The sequence below is a fragment of the Schistocerca nitens genome, chromosome 2, assembly GCF_023898315.1.
Source record: "Schistocerca nitens isolate TAMUIC-IGC-003100 chromosome 2, iqSchNite1.1, whole genome shotgun sequence".
Lineage (NCBI taxonomy): Eukaryota > Metazoa > Arthropoda > Insecta > Orthoptera > Acrididae > Schistocerca > Schistocerca nitens.
Genome location: NC_064615.1, coordinates 810206125 through 810221808, shown reverse-complemented (window position 1 = coordinate 810221808; position 15684 = coordinate 810206125). Strand labels below are relative to the sequence as shown.

The window sequence follows — 15684 nt, the reverse complement described above, 5'->3', positions numbered from 1 at the left end:
CCTCTTTTATTTTATTTCAAATCAGTCACCTTTCCTGGCGGACAAACTGTTCAGGTAAGTAGATTTCATCATTGGCCGCTGTCTGTGTATTCGGGCTCTCCAACGGGAGAAACACTGACCGCCCTCATTTGGGTGGGAGGAGTGCGCACGCACCTCGGTCCACTCGTCGGTGCGCGTGTTGTACATCTCGAAGCAGGCGGTGCTGCCGTCGCCGGTCCAGCCGCCGATGGCGAGCACCACCTCGTAGGGGACGCGCGGCCGCGACAGAGGGTGCGGCGCGGCGAGCGCCCCCGGCCCGCCGGGGTTCTCGCGCCGGTACAGCAGCATCAGCGCCTCCAGCACCACCGGCCGGCACTCCCGGTTGCCCTCCACGTACGGGTGGCTCTTCACCTGCACCCACCAAACGCCGCTGCCTGTCTGACAGAGCTCACTGCAGAGCGTAGCTGTAGTATAGTGGGACGTCCCTGATCTACACTGACTGACGAAAAAGGCGAAGAACCCGGAAGGGGAGGAGGAAACGGTATGTAAATTCATAGACTGAAAGGGTACGTCGTGTTATGTCAGTGATCACAGAATCAGTCACATTTTCAATGAATTTGGCAGTTGGAGCCTGCTAACCAATATGGCGTTTCACTCCTTCTAGCCTGGAAACATGTGCTGAGTCAGTTTGAAAGGATGTCATAAAGCAGTTGCATCCTGTCCAGAGGCAAGCCGGACAGCAACTGTTGTATCTGATCCTAGACATCCCAGATACTAGCACTGGGGCACAGCTGATGTCTCAGCTGATTCCACACATGTTCTGGTTGGGATAGATCGGGGATCTTACTGGGCATGGGACTACCTCAGTATCACGTGGACAGTTCATAGAGACACGTGCCATGTGTGAACGAGCATTGTCATGTTGGAAAATGGTACCACGATACTGTCAGATTAGAGGTAACACCGGAGAAAGCAGGATGTCCGTGACAGGTTGTTGTGGCATCAGAGTTCTCTGTGATCTGAAATCAAACCCGATGGCTTCCCACTCCATTATGACAGGAGTAAACCCATTGCGCCTCTCCAAATCATTGTAAGAATATTGGACCTCTCCCCATGTCGTCGACATACATGCTGACGATAATCATCTGAGGACATGCAGAACCGTGGTTCATCACTGAACACACTGCGATGCCGTTCATCAGCAGTCTACAAATGAGACAGCAATTCCCCAGACCGGCTGCTGTTAGGATCTGACCAATGGTGTTGGAGGTCACAGAATGTTGCAGGGAGTCTATAGATTTGAAGTGGTTGCGATGTGCTTGGTGCCCAATATGGTGATCCTCCTTTGTGATGGTCAGACAGTGTTGATGGGTATGGCTGTCCTCACGTTCCCATACGGGCCACTACCACATCCGAATTCCCCACAAACCTGAATACTGATCGATTCGACCACCGGACAAATGGAACTCACAATGAGGCACACTCAGACTCTGTCAGGTGGTGATAACGCTGTCTCACACTAGTATGCGGCATCTCTGTGTTCTTCACCGTGATCACTCAACATCTGACGCTGTTCACGCCCTTTATATACCCTACCATGCCTCGTAACAATCTTAAACACGAACAACACTAATGCCGCCTGCAGGCCATCCTGACTATCACAGAGAACTGCAACATTAATCATTTACATATCCGCCGATGGTGTGTATGTGTATGAAGTTACAATGACATCCCCCCATGTCTTCTGGGTGTTCCACTTTTTTGTGAGACAGTATATATATACTGCTGGCTATTATAGTTTCGGCACCAGGATTTATAGTAAAGAACTAACTTTTACTTACTGTGCTTATACACCATAGTACAATTTAAATTTGTAGATGATTTTCGGAGGGGGACGGGGGGGAAGGGGGGAGGTGTAGATGGTGCAGGATTCAGCACACAGAGCACAGAGTTGAAACTTCTGACAGCAAGGACAGCCCTAATGCGGGTGGGCTTTGAGTCAAATTGAAATTGGATGACATATATGGGTACATCATTCTGTGCTGCTTTTCTCTATACCATTGAACAATCTTAGCGGCCGACGAGTGGTGGCGTGACACTCTCGAGGTAACCTAAGACCAGGTATTTTTAATGACTGAGGGATCTGGAAAACTTGCTGATCAGTCACACACCTACTTTACTGAGGATGGTCAAGACAGCACCTGCAACATTCGGTCTAGTGTTATCTTGTTGAAAAATAACACCACGGAGACCTCGTTAACATGCCAGAAGTGTATCGGCCTCTGTCCAAATTACAGACAATGCAAAACAAAGGGGACAGTGTTGTCTACCCAACGGCAATCCATACCACACGCCAGTCACATGCCCTTAAGACAACAACGAATGCAACCAGACAACGTGTGTTCTCCTCGGAACCTCCACTCACGGATACGTCAATTGTGATATTGTACGGAGAGCCGCGATCCATCTAAAAAGAGGAGGCGGCGACATTCTTATGCCCGCTGTATTCGCTGGGCGCACCGCCGTCGGCGCAACTCACTCCGTTGGCACGACAACGAAGACGCAACAATAGTCGCCGTGCTGATAGTCTACGGAGCTCCAAACGTCGTCGCACTGTTAGTACGGTGCTTGTCTTACAACAGATAAGCCCGTTTCATAACTCAGTGTAAGTGACGGAGCTGTACTTCACTGAAGTGCCAAAGAAACTGGTATGGGCATGCGGTCAAATACAGAGATGTAAGCAGGCAGAATACGGCGCTGCGGTCGGCAACGACTGTACAAGACAACAGGTGTCTGGCACAGTTGGTAGATCGGTTACTGCTGCTACAATGTCAGGTTATCAAGATTTAAGTAAGTTTCAACATGGGGTTATACTCGGCGCACGAGCGATGGGACACTGCATCTCCTAGGTAGCAATGAAATGGTGATTTTTCCGTTCGACCATTTCATGAGCGTACCGTGAATATCAGGAACCTGGTAAAACATCACATCTCCGACATCGCTGGGGCCGGAAAAAGATTCTGCAAGAATGGGACCAATGACGACTCAAGAGAATCGTAAAACATGACAGAAGTGCAACCCTTCCGCAAATTGCTGCATACTTCAATACTGCGCGATCAACAAGTATCAGAGTGCGAACCGTTCAACGGAACATTATCGATATGGGCTTTCGGATCCGAAGGCCCACTCGAGTACCCTTGATGACTGCACGTCACAGAGCTTTAAGCCTCGCCTAGGTCCGTCAACATCGTCATTGGACTGATGGTGACTGAAAGCATTTTGCCTGGTTGGACGAGTCTCGTTTCAAATTGTTCGAGCGAATAGACGTATACAGATATGGAGACAACCTCATGGATCCATGAACCCTGCAAGTCAGATGGTTCAGATGGCTCTGAGCACTATGGGACTTAACTTCTGAGGTCATCAGTCCCCTAGAACATAGAACTACTTAAACCTACCTAACCTAAGGACATCAGACACATCCATGCCCGAGACAGGGTTCGAACCTGCGACCGTAGCTGTCGCGCGGTTCCAGACTGCAGCGCCTAGAACCACTCGGCCACCTCGGCCGGCCCCTGCAAGTCAGCAGGGGACTTGCTGGTGGAGGCTCTGTAATGGTGTCGGGCTTGTGCAGTTGGAGTGATATGGGACCCCTGATACTTCTAAATATGACTCTGACTGGTGACACGTACTTAAGCATCCTGTCTGATCACCTGCATCCATTCATGTCCATTGTGCATTCAGACGGGCTTGGGCAATCCGAGCAGGACAGTGCGACACCCCAAACGTCCAGAATTGGTACAGTGTGGCTCCAGGAACACTATCCTGAGTATAAACGCTTCCGCTGGCCACCAGACTCCCTAGACATGAACATTATCTACGTCTACATCTACATCTACATCCATACCCTGCAAGCCACCTGACGGAGTGTGGCGGAGGGTACCTTCAGTACCTCTATCGGTTCTCCCTTCTATTCCAGTCTCGTACTGTTCGTGGAAAGAAAGACTGTCGGTATGCCTCTGTGCGGGCTCTAATCTCTCTGATTTTATACTCATGGTCTCTTCGCGAGATATACGTAGGAGGGAGCAATATACTGCTTGAGTCCTCGGTGAAGGTATGTTCTCGAAACTTCAACAAAAGCCCGTACCGAGCTACTGAGCGTCTCTCTTGCAGAGTCTTCCACTGGAGTTTATCTATCATCTCCGTAACGCTTTCGCGATTACCAAATGATCCTGTAACGGAGCGCGCTGCTCTCCGTTGGATCTTCTCTATCTCTTGTATCAACCCTATCTGGTACGGATCCCACGCCGGTGAGCAGTATTCAAGCAGTGGGCGAACAAGTGTACTGTAACCTACTTCCTTTGTTTTCGGACTGCATTTCCTTAGGATTCTTCCAATGAATCTCAGTTTGGCATCTGATTTACCGACGATTAATTTTATATGGTCATTTCATTTTAAATCACTCCTAATGCCTACTCCCAGATAATTTATGGAATTAACTGCTTCCAGTTGCTGACCTGCTATATTGTAGCTAAATGGTAAAGGATCTCTCTTTCTATGTATTCGCAGACCATTACACTTGTATACGTTGAAATTCAGTTGCCATTCCCTGCACCATGCGTCAATTCGTTGCAAATCCTCCTGCATTTCAGCACAATTTTCCATTGTTACAACCTCTCGATATACGTCAGCATCATCCGCAAAAATCCTCAGTGAACTTCCGATGTTATCCACAAGTTCATTTATATATATTGTGAATAGCAACGGTCCTACGACACTCCCCTGCGGCACACCTGAAATCACTCTTACTTCGGAAGACTTCTCTCCAATGAGAATGAGATGCTGCGTTCTGTTATCTAGGAACTCTTCAATCCAATCACACAATTGGTCTGATAGTCCATATGCTCTTACTTTGTTCATTAAACGACTGTGGGGAACTGTATCAAACACCTTGTGAAAGTTAAGAAACACGGCATCTACATGGGAACCCGTGTCTATGGCCCTCTGAGTCTCGTGGACGAATAGCGCGAGCTGGGTTTCACACGATCGTCTTTTTCGAAACCCATGCTGATTCCTACAGAGTAGATTTCTAGTCTCCAGAAAAGTCATTATACTCGAACATAATATGTGTTCCAAAATTCTACAACTGATCGACTTTAGAGATCTAGGTCTATAGTTCTGCACATCCGTTCGACGTCCCTTCTTGAAAACGGGGATGACCTGTGCCCTTTTCCAATCTTTTGGAACGCTACACTCTTCTAGAGACCTACGGCACACCGCTGCAAAAAGGGGGGCAAGTTCCTTCGCGTACTCTGTGTAAAATCGAACTGGTATCCCGTCAGGTCCAGCGGCCTTTCCTCTTTTGACCGATTTTAATTGTTTTTCTGTCATCTATTTCGATATCTACCATTTTGTCATCTGCCCGACAATCTAGAGAAGGAACTACAGTGCAGTCTTCCTCTGTGAAACAGCTTTGGAAAAAGACATTTAGTATTTCGGCTTTTAGTCTGTAATTCTCTGTTTCAGTACCATTTTGGTCACATAATTGAGCATATCTGGGATGCCTTGCAACGTTCCGTCCAGAAGAGACCTCCACTCCTTCATGCTCTTACGGATTTATGGACATCCCTGCAGGATTCATGGTGTCAAATACCCTCCAGCACATTAGTCGAGTCCATGCCAGATCGCGTTGAGGCACTTCTGCTCGCTCGCAGGGGCTCTACACGATGTTAGGCAGGTGTACCAGTTTCTTTGGCTCTTCGCTGTACTTCGCACGAACGAGCGAACAATATGTCTGTCTTTCAGAGTGATTATCGCGTGGAGACATTGAGAGCGTTGAGTATGGACCTCCTAAACCAGTCAATTCCTGTTGGTATGAAAGTCGTGGGATCGCGATCTCCATGAGCAGCAATATCACGGAACGAAAATCCGAACTCTCTATACGCCGCTATAACGTCGAATTCCGACACTTGCTGGTAGATGTTTCTCCTTCTTAATCGAGGCATAACACGATCTCCTCACAAACAAACAGCATTCAAATGCGATTTCTGAATGAGGAATCAGCTACCTATCATTACGGAAATGCGGTACCGCCTTGAACAAACGCTAATTCCTGCTTGTGTTTGCTCAAGGCAGAATCTCATTTCCTTAATTATATGTTACGAAGCAAACAGGGACAAAAAGAGACCTTGAACCACAAGGTTAATACTCCTCCCTGCATTGTGCGACTACGGCTGAAATGTTAATCATTTTCATACCTAAGCATGTATGTGTACCCTTTATTCCACGTTCATTATATGCCGCATCATAGTGTTGCAATATTAGTGACCAGGAATGTATATGAAAATGGACGTGTGTGTGTGTGGTTGGGGGGGGAGGATGCGGGGGGGGGGGGGGCGGAGGGCGGCTTTGCCTATGTGTGTTCCAGCGTAGATCAGAAACGCCTGAATCTATTTCAACCCGACTTGGTGTACGTTTAAGTTAGTACAAGGAAACAAACGATTTCCGTTCGAATAAGATACCCCTATTTGTGAGTATAGGACTGGAAAAGAGGTGACAGTTAGCATAACTTTGTAACGCGAATAGTAATGTCAAACACACTTAGTTCACACAGTTCAGTTTAGTTTCTTACATGTTCCGTGGATCGTGAAGTACATGTAAGTAGGTGTACAAGTAAGACACATTTCCTCTGTCGATACATGGTTACAAGCAGACCAAATTTACATAATAGGATTTTTTTTTAAATCCCAGTCTACAACAAAATTTGATCATAATTGTAACCCAAATACGTACACACTATCTACTCAGAGGTTCATCTAGGGAGTAGGCGTTTTCAAATAGAAAATTATTTCAAATTTCTTAAAACTTCCATTATCTGCCATTACAGTTAATACATTTTTGTGCAAGAGTAAGGTTAAGTTCAGGATAATGTAGCTTATTAATAAATTATAATCCAACCAGAAAAACAGACGTAGGAAAACCAAGAAGGAGATGGAAAAATAAGTTGAAGTGTAGAAGAAGAAGAAGGAGAAGAAGAAGAAGAAGAAAGTCTCCCTCATGGCAGTCAACCGCGATGACCACTGAATTGAAGGCGATCGTTCAAATAGACATAAGATGCAAAACACTTAGGCAACGTGAAAAAATTTAGCCCTTAGTGTTATCAACAAAAACAGCCATGACTGACAGCAGCTGTTTTGCACAAAGCAGTATAAAAGATGCTGAAAAATATTTGGGTAAAGTGGAGAGGAATAACATTGTCTCGCATAAGCAGATTCATTCATGGCAATTTATCCTCACAAATACAGAAACCAATAGTATCTATTATCTCAAATATTACTTCATGGGATACGCATTATAACGTCGAAATATGGTTCTTTATTACAAATACCCGTCACGCTTCACATAACAAAGTGCTCTATGTTACGAGACAACTGCCGCAAAGCCGCAAAATAGGTTGAAGAGAACTATAACTGGATCTATGTGCATTTTTGGTATGTAGTGTTTTGCAATATCATTTTATGTACCACTTCACACTGAAATATCGCGAAGTACAAAATTGATAACAGTGAACGACGACCTCGCCAGAGGGCAGCTGTCAACAATATACGGAATGCGACACTGCAAACAAGATAAGCCTAAACTGTGATAATCTTTAGGTTGATCAATACAACAGTTAGACCGAGTGTGACCGTAACAGAAGTCTGACTGCACTTGCTGAGTCAGTCAAGATCGCAGCTGCCAAATACAGCCCGACGTTCTCCGCTTGCTTAGAAAAAGACAAAAGCTGAGTTTGGATGAAGTCTTCGAAATTAATAAACGTCTGACATAAAGCCGTCACTTTGTTTTGTAATCATCAGAGTAAAGTTATAACTCCTCCTCTCCTAACTTTCGCACATGGGCGTTTGTGCACCTTCAAGAAAAGCCTCCTTTGTATAGCCATTCCATATATTCGTTCGATATTTTAGCCGTCTCCTCTTTGCTTAGCATTGGCTTGCCATCTGAACTCATGATGTTCATACGTTTCTCCAAAGGTTGTCATAATTTTCCCATCGACTGCATTTACCTTTCCCACAGTCATGCATGCTTCTACAACTTCCAGTTTCTTCCTCCACCCATTCCTGCATTGCTATATTGCACTTCCTGCCAGTCTCGTTTTCAGACGTCTATATATCCTTTTGTCTGCTTCACTTGGTGTGCTCTTTTATATTTTTTTCCCTTCACTTTGATTTAATATGTGTTGTGCAGCCAGATAATGTACTTTGTTGGCTAATTATCTCACACAATTATATTTTATATTTTGTAATGAAGTGAGATAGTCACTCTGTATCACTATATGAAAAACTTGTATCTGGTGAAATGAGCTTCGCCTGAAACAAATAAAATAAATTTAAAAAATATTGTGTTAGTGGTGTGGGCTTGAGACAGTCATCTCCCTTAAACATCGAGGCGTAGCGTTGTGAGACAACGCGAAACCGAACGAGTTAATAAGATCAGTTGTAGGGAAGGAAAAGTGTCGACTTCGGTTTATTGGTTGAATTTTGGTAAAGTCTAATTCATCTGTAAAGGAGACCATGTACAAAATACTCGTGCGACCGATTCTGGAGAACTGTTCCGAGTGGAATCCCCGCAGTGTCGGCTTAAAGAAAGACGTCGAAGGAATTCAGACGCGTGCTACTAGATTCGTTACCGGTAGATTCGATCAACATGCGAGTGTTACGAAAATGCTCCGCGAACACAAACGCGAATTTCTGAGGAGAAGTTCTTTTCGCGAAACACTATCGAGAAAGTTTAGAGAACAGGCATTTGTGACACACTGCAGAACAATGCTACTGCCATCAACACACATCTTGCATAAGGACCGCGGGGACAAGATAAATCAGAGATCGTACAAAAACATATAGACAGTCATTTCTTCTTAGCTCCGTTTGCAAGCGGAACACGAAAGCAGATGACTAACAGTGGGGCACAAGGAACCCTCCGCCCTGCACCGTATAGCGGCTTTCCCAATATGTATGTAGATGAGACACAAAACTACCATCCAATATCTTTGACAAGTATCTATTGTAGAATCTTAGAAAAGCTCTGAACTCAAACGTAATAAGATATCTCGAATAGAATGATATCGTTCAAGCCAACCAGTATGGATTCCAAAAACACTGGTGATGTGAAACACAGTTCGTGCTTTTCTCACATAACCTCCTGAAAGCCGTGGATCAACGCAATGAAGTATGTTCTCTTGAATGGAGAGTCGTTAACAGATATAGAAGTAACTTTAGGCAGCGCTAGGAAAGTGTATTAGAACCTTTGCGTTCATATTGTATGTTCATGGCCTGACAGACAAAATTAACAGTAACCAGACTTTTTGCAGATGATTCATTTATCTAACAAAAATGTGCTTTCTGAGAAACAGTTCACAAATATTCATTCAGATCTTGAAAAGATTTCAGAGCGGCGCGGAGATTGGCCACTACTTTAAATTCTCAGAATCCTAAACCTATGCACTTCTCAAGACGAAAAAACACTGTATCCTGTGACTATAATATCACTGGATTGGTCAACAAACAAAAACAGCTGAATTTGACAGTTTGTAGATACATGAAATCGAATAATCACACGGGTTACTGGTGGCAGACTTTGGTTCATTCGTAGCCTACTAGGAAAATGTAACCACTCCATAAAGGAGACTGCTTGCAAAACACTCTTGTGATTCATCCTAGAATTTTGCTCACCATTGTGGGACCCGTATCAGCTAGGACTAACAGGGGATATTGAACGGATACATAGAAGGGCAGCATGAATGGCCACAAGTTTGTTTAATGCATAGCAAAGTGTCACAAAAATGTTGAAAAACTGACCTCGGTGACGCTTGAAGACAGACTCAAACTATCCAGTGAAAGCCTGCTTACAAAGTCTTCAACGACCAGTAGTAACTGTGGAGTCTAGGAAAATACCCCAACTTCCTACGTGTTGTTCCTGCAGGAACTGAGAAGACAAGACTGGACTAATAATAGCACACTCAAAGGCATTTAGATTGTCATTCTACAGGGCGTTCGGAAAGTTATTGTGCAGTTAAAATTTATGTTGGAAACGACGTCCACGGGTGTCTTTATTAGACTTAACCTACCTAATTTTAAAATAAAACACTTTCTGAAGATCTGATTGTGATATGCTTCTCACGTATGCAGTTATTTCAGCTCTTAAGTCATAAAGCTTGTTTGGGCGATTGCGATACACTACCAATTTTGCTGCTCCCCACACAAAAAAGAAAATCAGTTGTAGTAAGATCCGGAGAGCGATGGGGGCCATAAGTTTTTGCGAGGACTCGTTCCCCAAAATATTCTTCTGGAAGGCACAAAGTATTGTTAGCTCTGTGCGCAGTAGCGGCATCTTGTTGAAACCACGAATAGCTGATTTCGTTTTTTCTTTAGCTGGCCAATGAAATCTAGGATCATTAAACAACAATATTTACTGCTCACGGTTTCCTCAAAAAATAAAGCTCCAATAACACGCCGTCTAGATATTACTACCCAGACTTCAATTTTTTGATCATGCAACGGCGTTTTAAGCACAGCACGAGGATTCTCCGTTGACCGTAATCGTGTGTTTTGTGTGCTAACTGGAACCATGCCTCGTCTGTATAGAAAGTAACATCAAGAATATTAATGGATTCCTCTCAATAAAAGATGTAATCAATTTGCAGTAACGACTTCGCTTTTCATGGTCCGCATCTTTCAATTCTTGCGCTGTTGTCACTTTACACGGGAACAGTTTCAGTGTGTCTCTAACATCTTTAGGTGTAGTTGCAAGCCCGATATCTTTTTCTTGTGCCAACTTGCGCAATGATTTCACTGAGCTCTTCTGCATAGAGTCAGAAATATCCAACAACTTCTATTCCTTTAGTTTAGGTGGTCTGCCAGTTAGTTCGGAATCTAACACTGAACCTGTCTCTTGAAATTTCTAAGTCGACGAACCGCATTACGATCGGGCACAGCTGTATCCGGAAATATTTCAGCAAATGCCTCCTGCACTAAATCTTTGTATTCATCGCCTTATCGTTGCACACGATCAACAAAAAAGATTCCTTCCTCAGTTGATAGTGTCATAATTTTAAAAACAAATTGAAAATCCAGACACTAAACATTACATTCAATAGCTTCCATCAAATGAACCAAACAGTTCACTGTTACGCAAAAGTGGAACAAATTGGAATACAATCATGAATCTATAAAAAAAAAAGCAGTTCTGCCAACTTATGCTCTGCCAACTTTGCTTCGAACTGCCAACGAATCTACATATGCAGACCGTAATCCAGTGCACAGCGACCTTCCGAATGCACTGTACTACAACTGCATCTACGTAAATAATACTCAAATCATTGTTCAGTGCATGGCATAGGGCACATCATATCAAACTTTTCACTTTCTTTCCTATTTCATTTGCGTAGTGAGCGACAGAAAAGCGATTGTCTAAATGCCTCTGTACGTGCCCTAATCTGTTTTATCTTTTTCTTATGATTTCTGAGCGAGACATACTTTATGGCAGCATAATGCTCGCACAGCCACCTTCGAATACCGCTTCTCAGCATTTACCCAAAAGAGTTTCGTGTAAACTTCGTTGTCTTTCTTCCAAGAATTTCCATTTAAAAGTTCTCCAAGCATTTCTGTTACTCTTTTGTAGCGACTACTCCAAGCTGTTACAATTCTAGCAGCGCATCTCTGAATTCGTTGTACGTCTGTCGTCATGCCTAATTGATAAGAACTCCAAACACTGGAACAACACTCAAGAATTAGTCGCACGTGCGTCTTGTACGAGATTTCCTTTACAGATTCACCGCTCTTTCCCAGAACCCTTCCAACAGATCTAGCACTACCCCTAAATACGAGGTGCATTCAAGTTCTAAGGCCTCCGATTTTTTTTATCCGGACTGCAAAGAGATAGAAACATGCGCATTGTTTTAAAATGAGGCCGCGTTCATTGTCAATACGTCCCAGAGATGGCAGCACCGTACGGCAGATGGAATTTTACCGCCAGCGGCGAGAATGAGAACTGTTTTAAATACTTAAAATGGCGACGTTTTCCTTACTTGAACAGCGTGCAATCATTCGTTTTCTGAATTTGCGTGGTGTGAAACCAATTGAAATTCATCGACAGTTGAAGGAGACATGTGGTGATGGAGTTATGGATGTGTCGAAAGTGCGTTCGTGGGTGCAACAGTTTAATGAAGGCAGAACATCGTGTGACAACAAACCGAAACAACCTCGGGCTCGCACAAGCCGGTCTGACTACACGATCGAGAAAGTGGAGAGAATTGTTTTGGGGGATCGCCGAATGACTGTTGAACAGATCGCCTCCAGTGTTGGCATTTCTGTGGGTTCTGTGCACACAATCCTGCATGACGACCTGAAAATGCGAAAAGTGTCATCCAGGTGGGTGCCACGAATGCTGACGGACGACCACACGGCTGCCCGTGTGGCATGTTGCCAAGCAATGTTGACGCGCAATGACAGCATGAATGGGACTTTCTTTTCGTCGGTTGTGACAATGGATGAGACGTGGATGCCATTTTTCAATCCAGAAACAAAGCGCCAGTCAGCTCAATGGAAGCACACAGATTCAGCGCCACCAAAAAAATTTCGGGTAACCGCCAGTGCTGAAAAAATGATGGTGTCCATGTTCTGGGACAGCGAGGGCGTAATCCTTACCCATTGCGTTCCAAAGGGCACTACGGTAACAGGTGCATCCTACGAAAATGTTTTGAAGAACAAATTCCTCCTGCACTGCAACAAAAACGTCCGGGAAGGGCTGCACGTGTGCTGTTTCACCGAGACAACGCACCCGCACATCGAGCTAACGTTACGCAACAGTTTGCCGGCCGAAGTGGCCGTGCGGTTAAAGGCGCTGTAGTCTGGAACCGCAAGACCACTACGGTCGCAGGTTCGAATCCTGCCTTGGGCATGGATGTTTGTGATGTCCTTAGGTTAGTTAGGTTTAACTAGTTCTAAGTTCTAGGGGACTAATGACCTCAGCAGTTGAGTCCCATAGTGCTCAGAGCCATTTGAACCATTTGAACGCAACAGTTTCTTCGTGATAACTTTGAAGTGATTCCTCATGCTCCCTACTCACCTGACCTGGCTCCTAGTGACTTTTGGCTTTTTCCAACAATGAAAGACACTCTCCGTGGCCGCACATTCACCAGCCGTGCTGCTATTGCCTCAGCGATTTTCCAGTGGTCAAAACAGACTCCTAAAGAAGCCTTCGCCGCTGCCATGGAATCATGGCGTCAACGTTGTGAAAAATGTGTACGTCTGCAGGGCGATTACGTCGACAAGTGACGCCAGTTTCATCGATTTCGGGTGAGTAGTTAATTAGAAAAAAAGTCGGAGGCCTTAGAACTTGAATGCACCTCGTACTTACACTATGCAGTGTGCTCAAGATGTTCACCACTAATATTGTAAGCATTACTATGCCATCCTTTCTCTTTGCTACAGGCATTATCTTACGTTTATCCACATTTTTGGAGAGCTGTCATTCATTACATGATGTGGAAATGTTGTCAAGTTTTCTGCAATTTCATACGATCGACAATGACGATGCTTTTCTGAACACTTCCTTGACACTCCACGTTACTTTCTTTTCTATTGAATATTCGCTGTCCAGGACAACGTACGAGTACTGGGTTCTACTAGCGGCCAAGAATTTTGTACACATGTGAAGCTCTTATACACACGTGCAGAGTTCTGCCCAAGTGCACACATCCCTCACTATCAGCCAAGTTGTCTAAGCGGGAAGATGGGAAAGAGAGAGGTAAACTGGAAAACGCCACAATTTTAGTTATTATCTAATAATTTTTGGCACACTGAGGACATATTTAAAATTAATATCGGCTTTAAAGTGTCAACAGATGGACAGACGCAGATTTTCGAAACTTAGGAGGCCACGTGATAGTGACTTATTCATTTTCATGATCGAAAGATACGTTGATCGCAAGATTGTATTACGTTTGCAGCCTCATTACGGCAATGTGGAAACTCTTCCAGACGTAGAAAGCATAGAACTCCTGGACAGTCTTAATATAAAAGAATTTCTCTTTTAAATAGGAATTACATTGCAAAACGATCAGTTCCATCTGTACGTACACAGGAGTGCTCTCAGCTAAAATGGCAAACAGTCTCTAAAACAGCTCAAAAACTGATGTGAAATCGGCGGTGTGCTCAAAACGATTAGAAAACTAATCTCGTAATTCTTTCAGCAGCAGAATGAATTCTTCAAAATACCCGTTCCTTAATGTCATTGAGTTTAGGGAAATGCACTGTGTTAATCAGGATTTGTCCCTTCTACAGAGCGATTTTCTTTTAAATGCATTCCTGTCAAATCAGAAATAAGTCGTTCCTCACCTTGCCGTGTCTTACTGTGAACAGTGTGCAATGAAGTCCACTTAAAATGCGAAATCTACAATCCTTTTCAGATGCTCTAATTTTCCTTCCTACTTTCCTCTTTCTTTAAGAACTTCAACAATTGCAGGTCGTAATTTGAAAAATCGTTCCAGGCATGTTTCTTGACTTACCAATGTACTTTACAGTTATATACAATGTCTCCGTACTCTTTATGCAGTTCCATCAAAACATGTTGCAACTGACTGCATAATAATGCATGCAGCTTCAAAAAAATTGCTGTTCATATCCCCAGTTTCATCAAGCGCTCGATGCCTCCAAAACTAGCACAAAGTGTTTCCTGGTGTTCAGAATTACGAAACTCATACCGATCATCTGTAGATCGTTGTAATTTTTTTGCTCTTTAATAGTCAACTAAATCTCTAATTTCCTTCTGCATGGTGTTGTAACGCTGTTCCATAGCAGATTTGCAGTACTCTCGATTAGCGACTGATAACAGATGTTGATATGAATTGTTCCCAAGCTGCATACCCAGTGAGTGGACCTACGCGAAGTATCCTATGCCATGAACTTTCCGAATGGTTTGCTGAGTACAGGTGTAGATCAAGTCCTTACCACGCCATAGAGGTACAAAGTGAGGCAACTGTTACTGAACTGAAGCCGCCATTTGAAGGGACGAGTATGAATACCGGCCAAGTGATACGAAGGGTATGACAGACAACAAAGGCCAACTGAAGAATAAAATAAAAGGATGTTTACTTCACAATTTCTGCTGAATAATCAAGCCTACCTTAAATGAATGTAGTTTCCTAGTTTTCCATATTAAATCTAAAATTTAGGGCTTGTTTCTGACAAACAGGAGCGAAAATGCGGCATGTAATCGATTAAAGATAGTTGCTTCAAACTTACGAAATAGCTATTTGGGAAATCAATTTGTCATTCGCAAGTTTTTCACTCGCGATTCTTGTTTAGTATTTCCTGACACATCCTCTGCGTCTGTTTTTTGTGCTTGTTTTTTCAGCCTGTAATTTATTTTTTTAATGGAATAATTTTATGTACCTTCCTTTGCACAGTTTTATCGTATATTTTTCTTCAGTTATCTTCAACCTGAGTAACTGTAGTCTTCAATGTAATATGAGTTTGCCATTTCATTATCTCACAGGCTTCGAATAGGGATGCAGAGTCCTCGTGTACGTGATTTGCATCTGTTAAATAATTGTGTATGCATTTTTAACAGATATTTTACATAATTTACTAACAATAAGTGCAAACACAGCGCTCCCTTGATAATGGCGGCTTCAATGTGGGAACGCTA

The 15684-nt window shown here is 43.7% G+C and overlaps 1 protein-coding gene across 1 annotated transcript in view; it reads right to left on the bottom strand.

Annotated features, from left to right (window-relative positions):
- The window catches only part of LOC126235349 (kelch-like protein 10), a 66797-nt gene that overhangs the window by 30395 nt on the left and 20718 nt on the right, over window positions 1–15684 (bottom strand). Inside the window, exon 4 of the mRNA XM_049944071.1 lies at window positions 154–390. Coding sequence (XP_049800028.1) covers window positions 154–390 — 237 coding nt within the window. The remainder of the gene's footprint in view (window positions 1–153; window positions 391–15684) is intronic.